Source organism: Numenius arquata, chromosome 2 (assembly GCF_964106895.1).
Source record: "Numenius arquata chromosome 2, bNumArq3.hap1.1, whole genome shotgun sequence".
Lineage (NCBI taxonomy): Eukaryota > Metazoa > Chordata > Aves > Charadriiformes > Scolopacidae > Numenius > Numenius arquata.
This window is the reverse complement of record NC_133577.1, coordinates 125,764,860-125,781,165: the sequence shown is the minus strand read 5'-3', so window position 1 is coordinate 125,781,165 and position 16,306 is coordinate 125,764,860. Positions and strand designations below refer to the sequence as shown.

The following is a 16,306-nucleotide window of genomic DNA, read 5'->3' as shown; positions in this document are numbered from 1 at the left end:
TCAAGGTCAGGTTGGATGAAGCTTTGAGCAACCTGGTCTAGTGGGAGGTGTCCCTGCCCATGGCAGGGGGTTGGAGCAAGATGATCATTAAGGCCCCTTCCAACCCGAACCATTCTATGATTCTATGAAATGATAGCAACCACCTTTGGAAAACAGACTGTGTTGTGTTCACTTCACCTCCTTACATGTCACCTTTCCACCATTTCACTCATTTGGAAGTATCTGGTAGAGAGCCCAGATGTCCTGAAGAGGGGAGCAGATGGAGAACGTCTGGCATTTATGGCATGGGAGGAAAAGCAGGTGTTGCTGTAGGTCTTATGGTGGGAAACGTACCTGTAAGAACATTTTCCAGGCATCTCAGAGACACCAGATGTCCTTTATAGGTCCCCAGACCCTTAATGTACATCGTCCTGTTTTGTTAATTTAGGGAACTATGGGTCTTGTGGGTTTTATGAAGAATAACCATTAAGGCAACTGTTTGAGGCTGTTGGTACATACTGCTTAGTTTCAAATTCTTGTAGGATAGGAGTTCTTTTCAAAAACAGTAGATTGCACAGGCTCAGTATTGCAGTAGACATGAACCCAGACCATAGTTATAATCTATAGTGCAATATAAACTGTCTTTTCAGGGAAAGACAGTTGATATGCTTTTCCTAATTATATTTCTCCCATTAGGAGAGATTTTATTTCTTAGGAAAATAAAAATGTCATTTGCAATGAATTTGCTTTAAAGAATCATAAAGCACCCTTGATGGCACTCTCAGGTGAAATCTGCCTTATAGCAAGACATCATTAGCATCTAAGCAACAAATAGCACACAATTAGTGAAGAGATAGAGTATCTACCTACGCTGTCAATTTGTGCAGAGCTCATGTGTTATAAATCTTTCAGATTTCATCCCTCGAAGTTGACTATGCAGAGAATGAATTCTGCATAGACTTTGCACTGATTACATTATTAGAAAGAAGTACGGTCTAATGGCTAAGGTCCATCTACCCTACCACATCACAAGAAGGACTACAGTGTGATGTAAAGGGTGCCCACAATAGCTTTAAGTTGCAGCTACAGGAGCACAGAAACTGGCACGTGGCGATTTGCCAAGTATCACCTCCATAACTACACCTCAAATCTACTGTGGCATTGGAGCCATGAAATCCAAGGGTCCTGAAAAGTGCCTAATGCATAAAAAGGCAAATATCACAATACAAGTAACAGGAAAAGTTCAGGAGTTCATAAGGATAACAAAATCAATAATCCACCTGCAAATCTGAAGGCACGTGATTCAATTCCCTTGGAAGCCAGTGGTGAACTCAGCAGTGGCTTCAATTAGTTTTTCACAACAAGTAATTCTGACCGTCATTCTCTATTAAAAATGCCACCAACTGCAGCTACAAACCAGGCACGTGGTGTTGCAGCTGGAGATTTACCAACACAAAGGCCTCTCTGTGTAAAATAGAACTGTTTAGAGGTCATACACCAAATTAACTCACCCTGACAAAGCAAAGGCAGTCTACAGGTAAAGATGACTGTTTTAACTGACAAATGACAACTGACATGACAAAATAGAAGAGGGAGGGGAACCAAAACACCCCCAAACCCTCCAATACTATAAAAGTACATAGATATTACTGAGCTTTCCGCTCACCACTGATTTTTCTGGATTTTAATTGCACTTCATGTATTCAAGCATAAATGCCAAACACCAAGAATGGCAGAAAGACTCTTGCCTGGTTATTATCGTAAGCAGCAAGTCCACTTGGGTTCAGTTTCTGCAAGTTGGATACTTCCATCTGCCAACCACAAAAGTCCTAATACAGTTTAATATCCTCATCTTTATTTGCCAAAAAAGACACAGACTGTTCATTACAAAGGAAGCACCCAACTGCATTTTGGTATTTTCTGATTTGACTTTATGATGCAACATTAGGTCCCAGATCAGCAGAAACTTCACTAAGGTTACTAAATATATGAAATTAAATGAGATTTATCTTTGAAGGATAGGGATGTAACCTTAAATGTATTGGAGTTTTTTTAGAGACCGTTCTAATAAAATTTTCTAAAGTCTTTCCAAGAACTTCAAGTTTGTTTACATATAACACAACTACTTAAAACCAAAATTTATCTGCAATTTAATTCAGCTTGAAATATCTTTTTTTCTAGACTATCAGTTTTCATTCCCAAATAAAATATGCAAAAATATTTCACTCCCTGCACAGGATCAAGTTGCAGAACTAAAAAAAGTTAGGAACAGAATTGAAAAGCACAGTGATAGATTACCCAAATGTTACAGAGCAGTTTCCAGAAGATCTGTTAAAAGGGATACCACTTTCACCAAACAGGCAATACAATAAAATGCATAAATAGGAATAATAGCAAAGTCTTGATATTATTTTCTTGTCAAGCTTGCTACTTACTGTAGAAACCCAAATCTGTCTGTGACTTTGTAAAGACGATAGTCAGCATCTTCCCATGGTTCAATCTGCGCCCCCTCCCGTCCCTAAAGGGAAGGAAAGAAAAAAGAGCCAAATGAAGTTTTATGACACAATAAATTAAGACATAAAAAATGGGATTCAATCACTCAAAGCATAGTCTTTGGGACACACCGGCAGCAGGGTAGAGGAGGGCAAGGAGGTAGAGAAGGGGTCTTCCAGCCCCTACAAACAGTATTTTCATCATAGGAAACCTCTTTTGGTCACTGCTATACACAGAATAAATGTCAATCACAGACTCGTCATAATCTCACATCTGTTGTTAATCTCCTCAACAGCCCATCAAGGTTCCCACACAGGGCACTCTACTTGTTTTATTTCCATAAAGTCCATCTTTCCTGAACCAGCACCTGGCAACAGCACATGCTGCAGGCACTCGAGCTCACACCCATACTGACTTCCAGCAGTTGTCAAACTGAACGCAGCACTGAGTTTTCCCCTCGACGAAGCACTCATTCATGTTCCCCTCTTCTATTCCAATTGCCAATTTTCCTAAGACTTGCAGAAATTTAAGTATATTTCAGCTATATATTCTTCTGGTATGGGCTATGCGCAGGTTACTGGGTGTGAAGAGAGGCCACCACTCAGAACACAAACCACGTGCCTTTCTGTGTTTTATTTATTTAAAAAAAACCACTTAAGTGCCCACTGTGCAAACCACCACTAAGTATAGCATGTACAACGTTTCATGAACTCTACAAACAAGTCGATTGCCCAGTACTCCAATGACACTTCTAAAATCCATAAGCGTTACAAGTATATGTGAATACAGTGTAGGCATTCTAAGCACAGCCTGTGCCAGGCTTTTACTTGACAAGTGGTTCAAGAGAAAAAAAGGTATGACTGGTGTATTTCTTCAGTTCCTCACAGCAATCTGACAAACAATGCAGTTCACTCATCTTTTAAGTTCTCTGTAATGAGTTAAATGTTTCTATTACCATAACCAAAAATTAAATTAAAAGTCAAGTAAGAGTTCATCTGATCTCATAGATATACTGAGCCTCCTGAAACACCCTGGTTTCATTACTCCTAATACATTACACTACCTTAAATTAGTCCCAAAGCAACTCGCCACGCACCTGAAAAATGAGTTGACTGAGTCATCATCCAGAATATCCCCCGTGGAGGGAGAATTTAATTCACCCAGAGGCCAGTGTATCGTGAAACCAGCAGATTAGTACTACAGAGAGCACTTGAAACAAAAGCTAGTGGCAACCATGATTCATTTTTTTAAACAGACATATTACTAGGATTAATTATAAAACGTCTTGAAAATTATTATCAAGTTCACTTACTCTGTCATACTTGGCAACTATCTCTGCTCGCTCTTGGGCAAGTTTGATAGCAGCATCCTGCTCGGCATCTGCACCTGTAGAGAATTAAAGTAACACAGTTACAAATTCTCTCCCTTGTGAGCAAAAAATTGCAGCTAAATACTTGGAAAATAAATTTCTACTTCAGAGAAACTACTTGGATGGAGAAATGCCAAAACAATTGTATCAAAGCAAAATATGACCTTGGCGCACGTCTTGAATACTGTTCAGAGTAAAATACAATTATTGGATGGTATCCGAACTGCTGAGTGTAGAATGTTCCCAGTTTTCCATCAAAGCAGATAGTAAATGAAGTTAAAAAAAATAACACCCTACAATCCACTAACTGAAAGTAGTAAAAGCTACTAGTTGCTAATTCCACAAACATTCACATAGTCCAAAAAAGCCTAAACATACACCAGCGGTTTAAAACAAAAGCATGAACCATTTCCAGGATTTGTAGAGGGATTAGAATACTGATGAATGCTGAAGAAACACTGCACGACTTCATCTGAGGAACTGCCTGAGACTTATTTCTCAGAAAACAGGGAGGGAAATCGTTACAGCATCAGAACCGCAAGTCGGGCAAACCAGAGGTGGGATAAGCATAAGGACATGACAACGGGAAGGCTGACAAGCAAGACAAAAGGGATGTGTGGGTATGCACTGGACACCAGCAGAGTTCACTACAGCAGTAGAGCTAAAGTTTAGATAAATCAAGTTTGATGGAGGGAAAGTGAAGTAGACCCACATGTGTAACTGAATGAGGTTCCTTGGCGTTCCTCCCTTAGCAGAAACCACCTCTAGAACACAGACAGGAACGTAAAGGCGGCACCAGGAAAGGAAAAGTAAGAAATATGCTGCTTGGAATATTCAACAACATGATGCACTTCAATATCCCAAATGTGATTACGATTTCAAACCAATGAGGCAAAGCAGTTTCAATCAATGATAAGTTTGTGAAAGATTCAAGAGTTGATTTGTTTCGATTATTAAAACGCAATGAACTCTAAATGAGGCAAAGCTTTGGAAAGGTTTGAAATAGTTTCCAAGCACATGCTGTTATAAAAATAACTCCAGGCATGTGGATTTTCTTCACTATTTAGTTCATGGTAACATAATGAACTTCAGGAATTGTACATATCAGCCATCTGGGCCATGAAAAAAAAAAAAACAGATGAGATATTACAGTTTTCTATCATATGAAATTATTAACACATTTATTTGGTCAAACCAAGTATTTCTTTAATAAAATTTACCTAGCTATTTCTCAGATATTTATACAAGAAGTTGTGCCGAGGTGGCCTTCAAAGCCACCTGTTAGAGATTCAGTGTGGTTTCTGCATGTTTTCACCTGAAGATTCTTTAGGGGAGCGCAGAGAGAACCTCAGGGTGCCCCGACATGGACACAAGCACCAGCATTTGGGCAATGGTGATGCTTGTCCCAAACTTCCCATGATGGAAAGTCTGAGACTGCTTCTTTAAAGCTTCTACTTATGATCTCCAGAAGTTACACTTTGTTCTTCTCACTCTGACTCCCTTCTGCTTATCACCACCATTTGCTAATCATATTACTCCCACTTATTAGCGAGGACATCGAGCTCTGTCATTTTTTCCAGTGTGCACCAGAACCAGCACACACGTATTTACGCAATTGAGGGAGGGGAAAAAATAATAATTCAGAATTACATGTGTTATATTAGGAAGTTACGCATCTCTGTGCCACAACACTGATAAAGAATTTCCTCCCTGTAGGGTGAGAAGGAAGTAGACTCATTTCACATTGCTCAGCCTTTAGTGTTGTCCAAGCCCTGTCCTGTTCCTCCTGCTCCTTCAGGTGCTGGATGTACCTTTATTCCCAAGCTTACAGAGGACCACAAGACACAAAGCACTTCAGTTTCCAGTTTGTTTGTCTCTGACACAGTTTTATAACGATTAAAGAACTCTGTCACCCCAGTTACTTACGTGAACGCTGACCAAGATGCAACTCTTACAGGCCAACCACAGCATCCTTCTAGATCCCCTCCCAGCACCGTCACCACACAGCCTGAACTCTGTGTGACTGTGTTGGGGAATATATAGTGCTTGAATGCACTCAATTATAACAATCCGGTTTTTATCCTTTACCAGTTGACATACTACGCATCCTAAACTGACAATGTCCACAGAAGCTACCAAATCTACACTGACAAAGTAGCACACGAAGCTCGGCATTACTTTCAAAGTCAGAAGCTAAAGGAACCATAACTGAAGAGACAGAAAGATCTATGCTTAGAGTAAGTCTTTACAAAGGGTCAATTATGGGTTTTTAAAAAGTAAACATTATGCTCGCTTAAAGAGCTGACATTCCTTCAGAGAATTCAAGTACTGAACAGTCCTAATCTCCACTTCTGCAATGGACAGACGTGGGGGAAAAGCTTACTTGTTTAAAGCACGATTGCTGCTGGTCTTCAAGAAATGGGGAAAAAAAATCCCACCACGTTTTCCCAGTAAGAGGGAGATTAGATTTGATCTGAGAAAGTGTGGCTGAACAGTAAGTAGTCAATATTGTAATACATAGCAGACAATACACTGAAGCAGTAAGTAGTCAATACATTTTTTTATCAAGAGACTTAAAAAACAGATTACTACTAGTATTTAAAAATATACTCAGAAGGACTGAGCTGAAACAAAAGTTTAAACTTTGGCTTAAAACAACGCAAAACTGTATTTGCACCAGAAACCGAGTCCTGATTTCTGCTGAAGAGGTGGCCGTGGCTTACCTTCCTCGCCTATGCATACGTAACACGTGAATCAAAGTTTGGCATGTGCCTCATGACAATTCAATTACATTTAGTGTGGAAATTATCATATTCATTGCCTTTAAAGTAATCCTCTCTACTTTCTGCCAGAATCATCTTAACCTTCTAGCTGCACTGAGATAGTTTAATGTTACGTTAATCCATCCATACTGAAAACCCAGAAAACAGCTTGAGATGGGGACAAGAGGTTATATTTCAGGAGATAAGCATAAAATATGAGTTTTCTTATGAGAGGAATTATTTAAATATCTCCAAGTCAGAAATTACACAATGATTCCTGATAAAGTAAAAGCTAAATATAGGAACAAGAAAAATTCTTCATGAAATATCTTCCTAGGCACAAAAATACATCACTACATCACTACGAAATTAAAGACAGTGTCTGGTATTCTAAAGTCTTAACAATTTTATTCAGTAAGCCTTATCTCACTGAAAGCAGTTAAAGATGTGAAACAAGTATGATTACCTTTTCTAATTAAAAGTTAGCATTACAGGCGGTCAATACCACATTACACCAGAAACAATGCAATCTCAGATGGGCCTGACATTACCATATAGCCAATTAACTAGTACAGAGAATTGATTTTGACTAAAAAATTGAGGAAATATTATCAATGACTGAAAAAATCATAAACAACAAAAAAAGAACACATAATCAATGGTGATAAAATTTCCCAATGACAACATACTAAACAGTGCATATAAGCCCCCCCAAAATTGGTCAGGTTTATAAGGTAACAAGATCCTGCCAAGCAAAAATCCTGCCAAGCAGCAATGTCACACATCTAGGTTTTGAAAAAGATAAAGCACAAACGAAAAAGGCCAGGACCAAAATTTTCTGAACATTTGGCCTGATACTAAAAACACTCCCCATTTGAGACTATTTTACCCTCATTATACTGACGCGTTTTCTGCATTTACAAATATTACAAACTTACAAGTTTCAAAGAGCAGCACGCACAGGAACTGTAGCTTCATTACAGTCAGAAAATCAAACAGAAAATCCCAATCTGTGATGACGTGAGACATAACAGCCAGACTATTGCTTTTCTGCTACACTTGGAAATCAGAGGATCTTACTTGTCAGTGATCCCGAGATGACTAGAAAATGGCTGGATTTAAACTTTGAAAGGGTACTTAAGGATGGGACCAGAACTGGTCTCATTTTGCAACTGGCTGATTTATAACTGCTAAAGAGTCAGACCTGATGAATTAAGACACCTGGGGACGGCCAACAGCCCTACGAAGCCAGAGGAAAGCATTGCCGAGCATCAGAACATGTTTTCTTCCCTTGTCACTCTTATCAGAGCGTCTCTTTACCTCACCAATTATCAGAGAATTGAAAAAGACACAACTTCTTCAGGAACAGAAATCAGTGACGGTACGTAAGAAATGTAAGTGGCACAGGCAAAAAATTAAACTAGTCCTACACAAGGACACAATCTAATTAGTCTCCAGTGCTTATTTTATGAGAGAGGAAAGAAGTGATCTGGAGATGCCAGCATTACTTAGCAACAAATTCACAGGTTAATTCTGGGTGCTATCCACTATTAGGTGGTCTCTGCGTGCATCATAATCCCATTTAAAATGAAACCCCACATTTTTAAAGCTAAAGGGTTGTGGATTTTTTTCCTAATTTCAAAACCCCTGTCCGGTTCAGTCAATTGATATAAAAATCGAAAAACATCCCCCTAAATTAAAATAAATTCCTTGAACTGACAACAAACAGGTTTCTTACAAAAACTTAGGAACTAACTGGAAGCTCCCAGTTGCTACCAAGCAGATGCGATTCTAAGTATCTTGCAGCTTGCAAGGAATATTGGGGAGAACAGTTCACTTTTCCATAATTCAAGATTCTTCCAATCCTAAGGAAAAAAGGCAAGTGCTGTAAATTTAAGTGAGGAAGACCTAATAATATTAATAGACATAACACAAAGAAAAAAATATATAATGTTCTGTTCTACAAGGAATATAAGACTAATTGAATGGACCAACTGCCATAAGTGACGTATTTAACAGCAAAACAACAGATCCAAGTGAAAATAAACGCTACTTAAGAGAAAATAAGGATGTACCCTACAAACATGGAAAAATGAAATTCTGCCTATTGGTAAACTTTTCTCAAGGATATAAATTTTTGCAAGAAACCAGGTACTGGTAGAAAGCTACAGTACGACAGATCTGATCCAACTCAGAAAGAAATAATCCTGCCTTACTCTTGCTTTGGTGCCATCTTCTCCCTTCTGTTTCACAGGGATAGACGGTAGCTGTAGATGTAGCCATCTACAGACTCCACAGAACCTTTGTTCCAAGGTGTCCCTATCACTCACCTAAAACACAATTTTTTAAGAGGGAAGAGGGAGGAAGGGGAAAAAAAAGGAAGAAATAACATTATTACAAAAATACATTTTTACCAATTTAATTTACCAAGCAAAACGCTGAGGATCCTTCTTGCAGCCTCAGCAGTAACTCCGTTCTTCAAAACAAATGAGAAGGAACAGGCAGCATCATCCCTTGTGTTTCCAGTGACCAAGGAGCAGCCAAACGGCCTGTGACAGCCTGGCAGCAGCTCAGCTGCGCCTGGTGAGAAGTGACTGCAACACAAACAGCCCCTCCTTACACCTGGTTTTCATCGCACAACCTGATGCAACTGAGCTGCTCCTGAGTGAGGAATTGCCAGAAGACAGTAAAATAGTAAAATGCTGGTCTTTCCCACAAGAAGAAAAGCTTCTGCTCTTTGAGGTCTACTAAGTACCTGTAGTTTGAACTCCATTTGCCTAATCCTGCTTGGCTTCTAATCCTGTTCAGCTACAGCACTGCAAAACAGTAAGGCACAGCATTTTTGAAAAGTCATTTTCATCCACAATCCACTGAGCGTGCATCTCTAGCCCATGCAAAAGTCATCAAGCAATTTATGGGAATGATCTTTGGAGTGTCTCAAACACCACTCTCACTAGTGAGATTCTCCCTGAAACAGCCCAAAAACACCCAGTGAAATACAGCACCTCACCCGGTAAAGGTAACAGCCAAGGACTAGCTCCCTCCTCGAGGCAGCACAAAGTGAGTACTACAAGAAACTAAGCATGTTCTTTATACGTCTCAAAGGAGTGTGTAGGTACAAGGTACATTAGAGTGCTTATGTATTATCAGCAGCATAATAAATTGCTTCTTACAGACATGCCATAAATTTAAGTAATGCCTCTTTCCCTGTGGATGAAGATGAGTTTATCCATAGCATCCTGTGTAACCTTACCCCAAATTCTGAAAAGGAGATTTCTCCCTTTTTCATTCTTTGACCTATCACCAGTCCCTCCTCAACTGTGGAGCAGTCTAAAAACCCCAGAAGACTTGGAACATGCTAATTTGTTTTCCATTACTTCACTCAAATTCTTGCTTGTTTGCACATTACGCATCCCACTGCACAAAGAGCTGCACTGGCACGAATTCCTGTCTGCAGGCACTACCACCAGCTGCTGCTCATCGACTCATTTCAAAGCACATATCAGAGTAATAAACAAAACATTTCGTAAGTCTCTGGTCATATCAGAAAGTCCCTTTAATACCCAGGCTCTTTATTTTCCTTCCAGTGCGCTCCCACAAACAATGAAATAAAAGCCTTGACGTACACTTAATAGTATTTTGTTGTGGGCAGCCAATGTTCAGAAAGAAAAATCTTGGTAAGTACCTGCACGTAGATACTAAACCTGCTCTGAACAGAAAAGATTAAGCGTCATTTATTATATTTTATTTTCCGCTTCATGCAGAGAGAACTTTTAACATAAAAGTGAAATAGTTACAGTTAGAAAAGCAAACCTTTTACACAGCAATACTTCCTGAGGAAAAGCAGTATTTCCAGCAGTTAACTGAGCTACGTTTCTTCCACCATTAAACATAATTATCTACCTTATTAGTATTAAGTATTTAAAACCCAGAGTTATCACTAATTCAAAATGAGAAATAAAACAGCACATGATATAAACAATTAAAGACCAGTCCATAAAATGAAATGACATTTTACCAGACTTTAGATTGAGATTTTCTGCCCGGTCCTTGTAAAACTCTGTTTTAGTCTTCATGGAGTAAATCTGTTTGTTCCTAGACCATGTTCTAAATCAGTTTAATCAAAAATGAATGGGGGAAAAGTTCTCCTCCTCCACTTGCAGCGTTTGCTCCACACAACCAAGCCACACGACACGTGCTCCTTCTTTTCCAACGCAGGGCCCCTCTGCAGTTACAGGAGCTGCAGATTCTCAAACAAAGATGCCGTTTGTTAATACCAAGTGTCACGCAGGCACCAGGCTACTGTCCTCCACTGCGGCCCGCAGCCCCGCGTTCCAGCTCATAATAAACAAGAGGATTTGAACAAACAGCCTCAGAGGACACGGCTCCTGTAACACATCACTGTTAGGCTCTTGGGTAAGAATTCTTACTGGTATTTACCAAGTGCTGCATGAAAAGCATCTTGTTTAAAGGACTTACTAAGAAATGGGGCTTCAAGTACCCTGTTTCTGGCTTATTACTTAAGAAATAACTCTAAAAATTAGATTTCTGCAACTGTCTGGCATTCCTTACTTACAAGATGGAGATTTTACATATTTTCTACTTAAAACTCCTTTATTGTTCAGGATATCTTGGTAATCTGAAATACCTAGGATGTCAGGAATTGACAAGAATGTTTTCACTGCTGAAAATATAAAAGCTCAAGATTTAATGTTGATAGAATTCATCTGCTTTTTTGAAAGCTGGTATACAGTCAGCATCCTCAAAACTTGGAAACCAGATCTCCCTGTCAAATATTCAAGGACACACACATCAAGCCATTCTCCTGCACAGATCTGAGTCCTTACACATGCTCTCTCAAGCAAAACGCCAGCTGCTCTGTGATGCTTACAGCCAGAAGCCAGCCAATTCCATCTCTGAACCTCAGCAGGTCAGAGCAGACACGCTGCCAGCCCTGGCTTGGGAGACTCGTGTGGGCTTCCAGCTCTTTTGTGAAGGCAACAGGAAGACCATCAGTGAAACCGGTCAGCCTGGAGAAGAGAAGGCTCAGGAGGATCTCATCAATAGACAGAGGTACCTGAATGGAGGGTATAAAGAGGACAGAGACAGGCTCTTTTCAGCAGTGCCCAGTAACGGGACCAGTGGCAATGGGCACAAACTGAAATGCAGGAGGTTCCCTCTGAACATCAGGAAAGAGTTTGTCACTGTGAGGGTGATTGAGCACTGGCACAGGTAACCAAGGGAGGTTGTGGAGTCTCCTTGCTTGGAGATATTCATAAGCCATATAGACATGGTCCTGGGCAACCAGCTCTGCGTGGTCCTGCTCCAGGAGGGGAGTTGGACCAGATGACCTCCAGAGGTCACTTCCAATCTCAATCATTCTGTGGTTTCCTTGCACCCTGAAAAGTATTAAAACGCCAGGAACAGGAGATCTGATCAAGTGTGTTGGACTATACTTTTTTTCCCTAAGGACTGGAAGAAAAAGAAAAAGTTCCTTCAATTGTTTTAATCTTCCTCCCTGTATCGCCTGGCAGAGCACCAAGCCTGGAAACGAGCAGCAGCTCCTTTGTCCTTACCACTGATTCCTACTCATGGATCCTGCCCAAACCCAGGTGTCAATAGTTTAGTCTATGAATTCAGTATGATTTAGACTGAGCTAGTGTGATATCCACCACCGGGCATGTTTCCCTCGAAAGTGGAATTTTCTTACAGCTAACATTCGTACGCACACAGCAGTAACCTCCTCGCTATACAAAAATCATAGAATCATAGAATGGTTAGAGTTGGAAGGGACCTTAAAGATCATCAAGTTCCAACCCCCCTGCCATGGGCAGGGACATCTCCCACCAGACCAGGTTGCTCAAAGCCCCATCCAGCCTGGCCTTGAACACCTCCAGGGATGGGGCATCCACAACTTCTCTGGGCAACCTGTGCCAGTGTCTCACCACAGGAAAGAATTTCTTTCTAGTATGTAATCTAAATCTCTCCTCTTTCAGTTTAAAACCATTACCCCTTGTCTAATCACTACACTCCCTGACAAAGAGTCCCTCCCCATCTTTCCTGTAGGCCCCCTTCAGGTACTGGCAGGCCATTATAAGTTGTCCCCAGAGCCTTCTCTTCTCCAGGCTGAACAACCCCAGCTCTCTCAGCCTGTCTTCATAGGGGAGGTGCTCCATCCCTCTGATCATCTTTGTGGCCCTCCTCTGGACCCGTTCCAGCAGGTCCATGTCCTTCCTGTGTTGAGGACTCCTAAGCTGGACAAATCATCATCCATTTTCCTCATAATAGAGCTACTGATCTGGTTTTGTAAAACCAACTACTTTCTGTTCCCTTACCCAAGAGTATATTTGTGGAGAAGATGAAAAGAACGCACAGACCATGAACACGAGCACTCGTTCCAGGTTAACTCTCTCAACAGATACCTTCACCACCTGAAAACAACTTTTTAAAAAAGCATCACTGGGACTCTTCTGTCACACGCTGCCTTCAGGCAGCCATAAGTTAAGGGCTATATGACACTGATTCATATCTTTAATGGGTTTTCAAGTTTAATATATCTATTTTTGTGGGCCTTTCAGACTTACATAGAGAAAAGGGAAACTTTTGAATTAATTGAAATTTTTCTCTATTCAGAAGGAAAAAAAAAAAGCTAAAGTTGGTGTAAAACTATCTGTGAAATCAATATTCCACTACACTCTGCACCAAAACAAACAAACCATTCCAACAGCAAAACACATGCACCCTTCCCCACCTTAGTAACCATTATTTCTTCAGAGCAGGACCTATTGTAACTTTACAGCCTGAGGAGTAAAGGGTGGGAGCTACGAAAGTAAGGTTTTAACTTGCCTGAAGAAATACGATTGAACTCTCATCTTAATGGCAAATCAAGTTTCACTACAGCAGAATATTCGCGGTTCTGCAGCATCCAGTGAGACGCCGCAGTCACCAATGGAAAATGGCCACTTTGGAAATTAGTAGAATTAACTGCTACTAAAAGCTATCTCAAAGCAATTTTAAAACAATTCCCAAAGGGCTCAAAGCAAGAGCAGGGAATCCAAAGCAGCCCTGCTAAGCAATATTCCACAGAGGAAGCCTGTGTCAAAACTTGAAATTAGAATTATAGGAGTCTAATATACATTGCAAAGAATTTAAATCAACTACTCTTACTACCTCACTTTTAAGATGCAATGACTAAAGGACTTACAGAAACTCTACTAATATTAATCACTTATTGCAATATGTCTATGACAGCCTTGCTAATGCATATTACTTAATAGAGCACTGAAAGAACACCACTCAGAATAAATCAGCAATAAAACAGAAAAAGAACATAATCTAATAAAACACAACTTGGCCACTTAGTCTTAATCTGCAATTTTTTTTTATGTGTGTTTTACATAAAAAAATACACCTTAAAATGAAATCTTCTCCATCAGCTCTGCCTACAACTAACCCAGCTGGAAGCTCCAGTTTGAATGCTCGTGTCATCACCTCACTATTAAGCCTCGTGAATGTTACTACAAGGGTTACAAAGTGGAGCGACGAGAACTGGCAGGGTTCTACTGTAATTCCATTTTACAAAGTGGTGTGTGTGCAGTCATGAGCCAGAAGATAATTAATTTGCTGAAGGTTAACATAATCAGTTGCAAAGCCAGAAGAAACCATAATTGCTAATTTGTGACAAGCTACACTGAAAAGAGTAAGCCCGATTTTGAACAATGCTCGTTTCTTGAAAGAAAAAAAAAAAAAAAAAAAGCCAGTACACAACCCACTCTCCTGCCCAGGATTCTGTCACCACAACCCAAAACATTTACAGACGCTCTTCATAGACTTAAATATAAAGATTGGGGCTGGATATAATTTGGGGCTTGCCAGTATGTAAAGACTGGTCTGACTTGTGCAACAGCCAGCTAATGTCTTATGTCTAAGCTTAAGTCATCCTTTGTTCTCCTCCTTCCCAAGGGTGTAGTTGGCACCTGGCCTTTTCACTAATTTATTACTATTTTTTTCTTTCCTCACTGCTATGAAAGGGCAGCATTATGACCATTACGAAGTGGTCATTCACCTATATATTTCATCTTTAAGGAGATGGAAACACTATGCTGAGTTAAGCAATGTCAGCCCTACCAACAGCTGTTGAAGTGGTGATCGGAGCAGATTTGCATTCTCGCTGTTCAAGGAGATAGAGGGAGCCTTGTTTCTGCAACACGTTAAAACCCAGCAGCAAAGAAACAACAAAGACAGAGCCTTCATGGAAAAAACACAGGAGGTTTTTTACTACATGGAAATCATCTTACAGTCTTGCACCAAAGATTAAATTTCCTGGAACTCCTATTGTGGCTAGAACTGATCCCGCTGTAACATGTAATCTGGTTCATCTACAGCCCATGAGTATTACTCCCACACTCCCCTTGAAATCTATGACCTTTCCCAGTACTAGCCTTTATAATTAATGTCTTAATAAAATATGCTGCAAATCAACTGCTGTATTACATGGTAAGATCAGACACTTGAGCACAGAAACAGCATTTGCAGATAGAAAGCAGGAATATTTCAGGAATTTTACCCTCAAGTTAATGTAAGTCAAGCCGTCCTTTCCACACTAGCACCCTTGCAGGTTGTGACTTTATAAGCAAATTTAGCTGAATGTCATTTTTTTTTGATCCCTTGTACTTTAAAAGTATATTATGTCTGCAGTCCCCAGAGGCTTTTGAAAACTAAAATATCCCTTCTGCACGTTGACGCTACTCATACTTCTTTTACCCATGACAGGGTAACTAAACATACAAGCAAAATCATCTTTCAGCAAGATTGAACATAACAGTTCTCTGCAATAAATTTCCTCTTCATTTTCCCAATGCCATACATCAGGCTGACTTATAAAAATCATTTTTCCCAGCAAGGTAAATCAAAAGAACATTTAAAAAAAATTACCTGAAATTTTGACATAATTTGAGACATAATTTGACATTTCCTGTACTGTACATCTTCATTAGTAGTAGACCATGAATGTTTTCACAGCACTAAGATTTGCAGTATCAATTAAAACAGTAAAATGGTTCTAATATTTTAGATTCTGACACAAACCAGAACATTTCACAAGAAGAGAGTTATGCTTCCCACACTAACAGACTTAACATTTAAGTAGTCAGATGCCACACTGCACTAATTATGTTGTCTCCTAATTAACCATTTTTATCTCAGTATTAGTCAAAATTAATGGAGCAAACAATAATTATATTTTAAAATTCAGCATTAATGATGTCAAATCAATGCCCAGCTTAAAGCATCACCAAAACAACACTCATGCATACTCTGCAAGAAGTTTTTGAAAGGGGCTCTTCATTTTTGAGGAAGCTGTTTCGTTTCTTCTCTAGAGCTGGGAGAAAAAGTTACAGAAGTTCTCTAGTTACACAAGTAAAAGTTTAGCCAGTAAAATCATAAAGGTTTGTTCCTCCAGTCAGACAACCTTTGAACTGACATACTCACAGTCCAACTCATCATTTAATTACACAGACAATTTAACTGATTAAAACAGGAAGAAAAGGAGGGTTTGTTTTTGTAGTAGATGTTATTCTGTCAGTTAATAAGACTAAAAAGCTGGGAGCCAGCTCAGAAAAGCACCAGCAGTGACTCAAGGCGGTAAGAGTAAAACTTTACCAGCGTCATGAGGAAGAAGAAGAAACTCCCCTGGACCAGCCCG

General features: G+C 39.8%; 1 protein-coding gene across 1 annotated transcript in view; it reads right to left on the bottom strand.

Moving 5' to 3' along the window:
* The window catches only part of USP6NL (USP6 N-terminal like), a 95,574-nt gene that overhangs the window by 58,927 nt on the left and 20,341 nt on the right, over window positions 1–16,306 (bottom strand). Inside the window, exons 2-3 of the mRNA XM_074168305.1 lie at window positions 3,785–3,858; window positions 2,415–2,497 (exon numbers count right to left, since the gene is read on the bottom strand). Of these exons, the coding sequence (XP_074024406.1) occupies window positions 2,415–2,497; window positions 3,785–3,858 (157 nt within the window). The remainder of the gene's footprint in view (window positions 1–2,414; window positions 2,498–3,784; window positions 3,859–16,306) is intronic.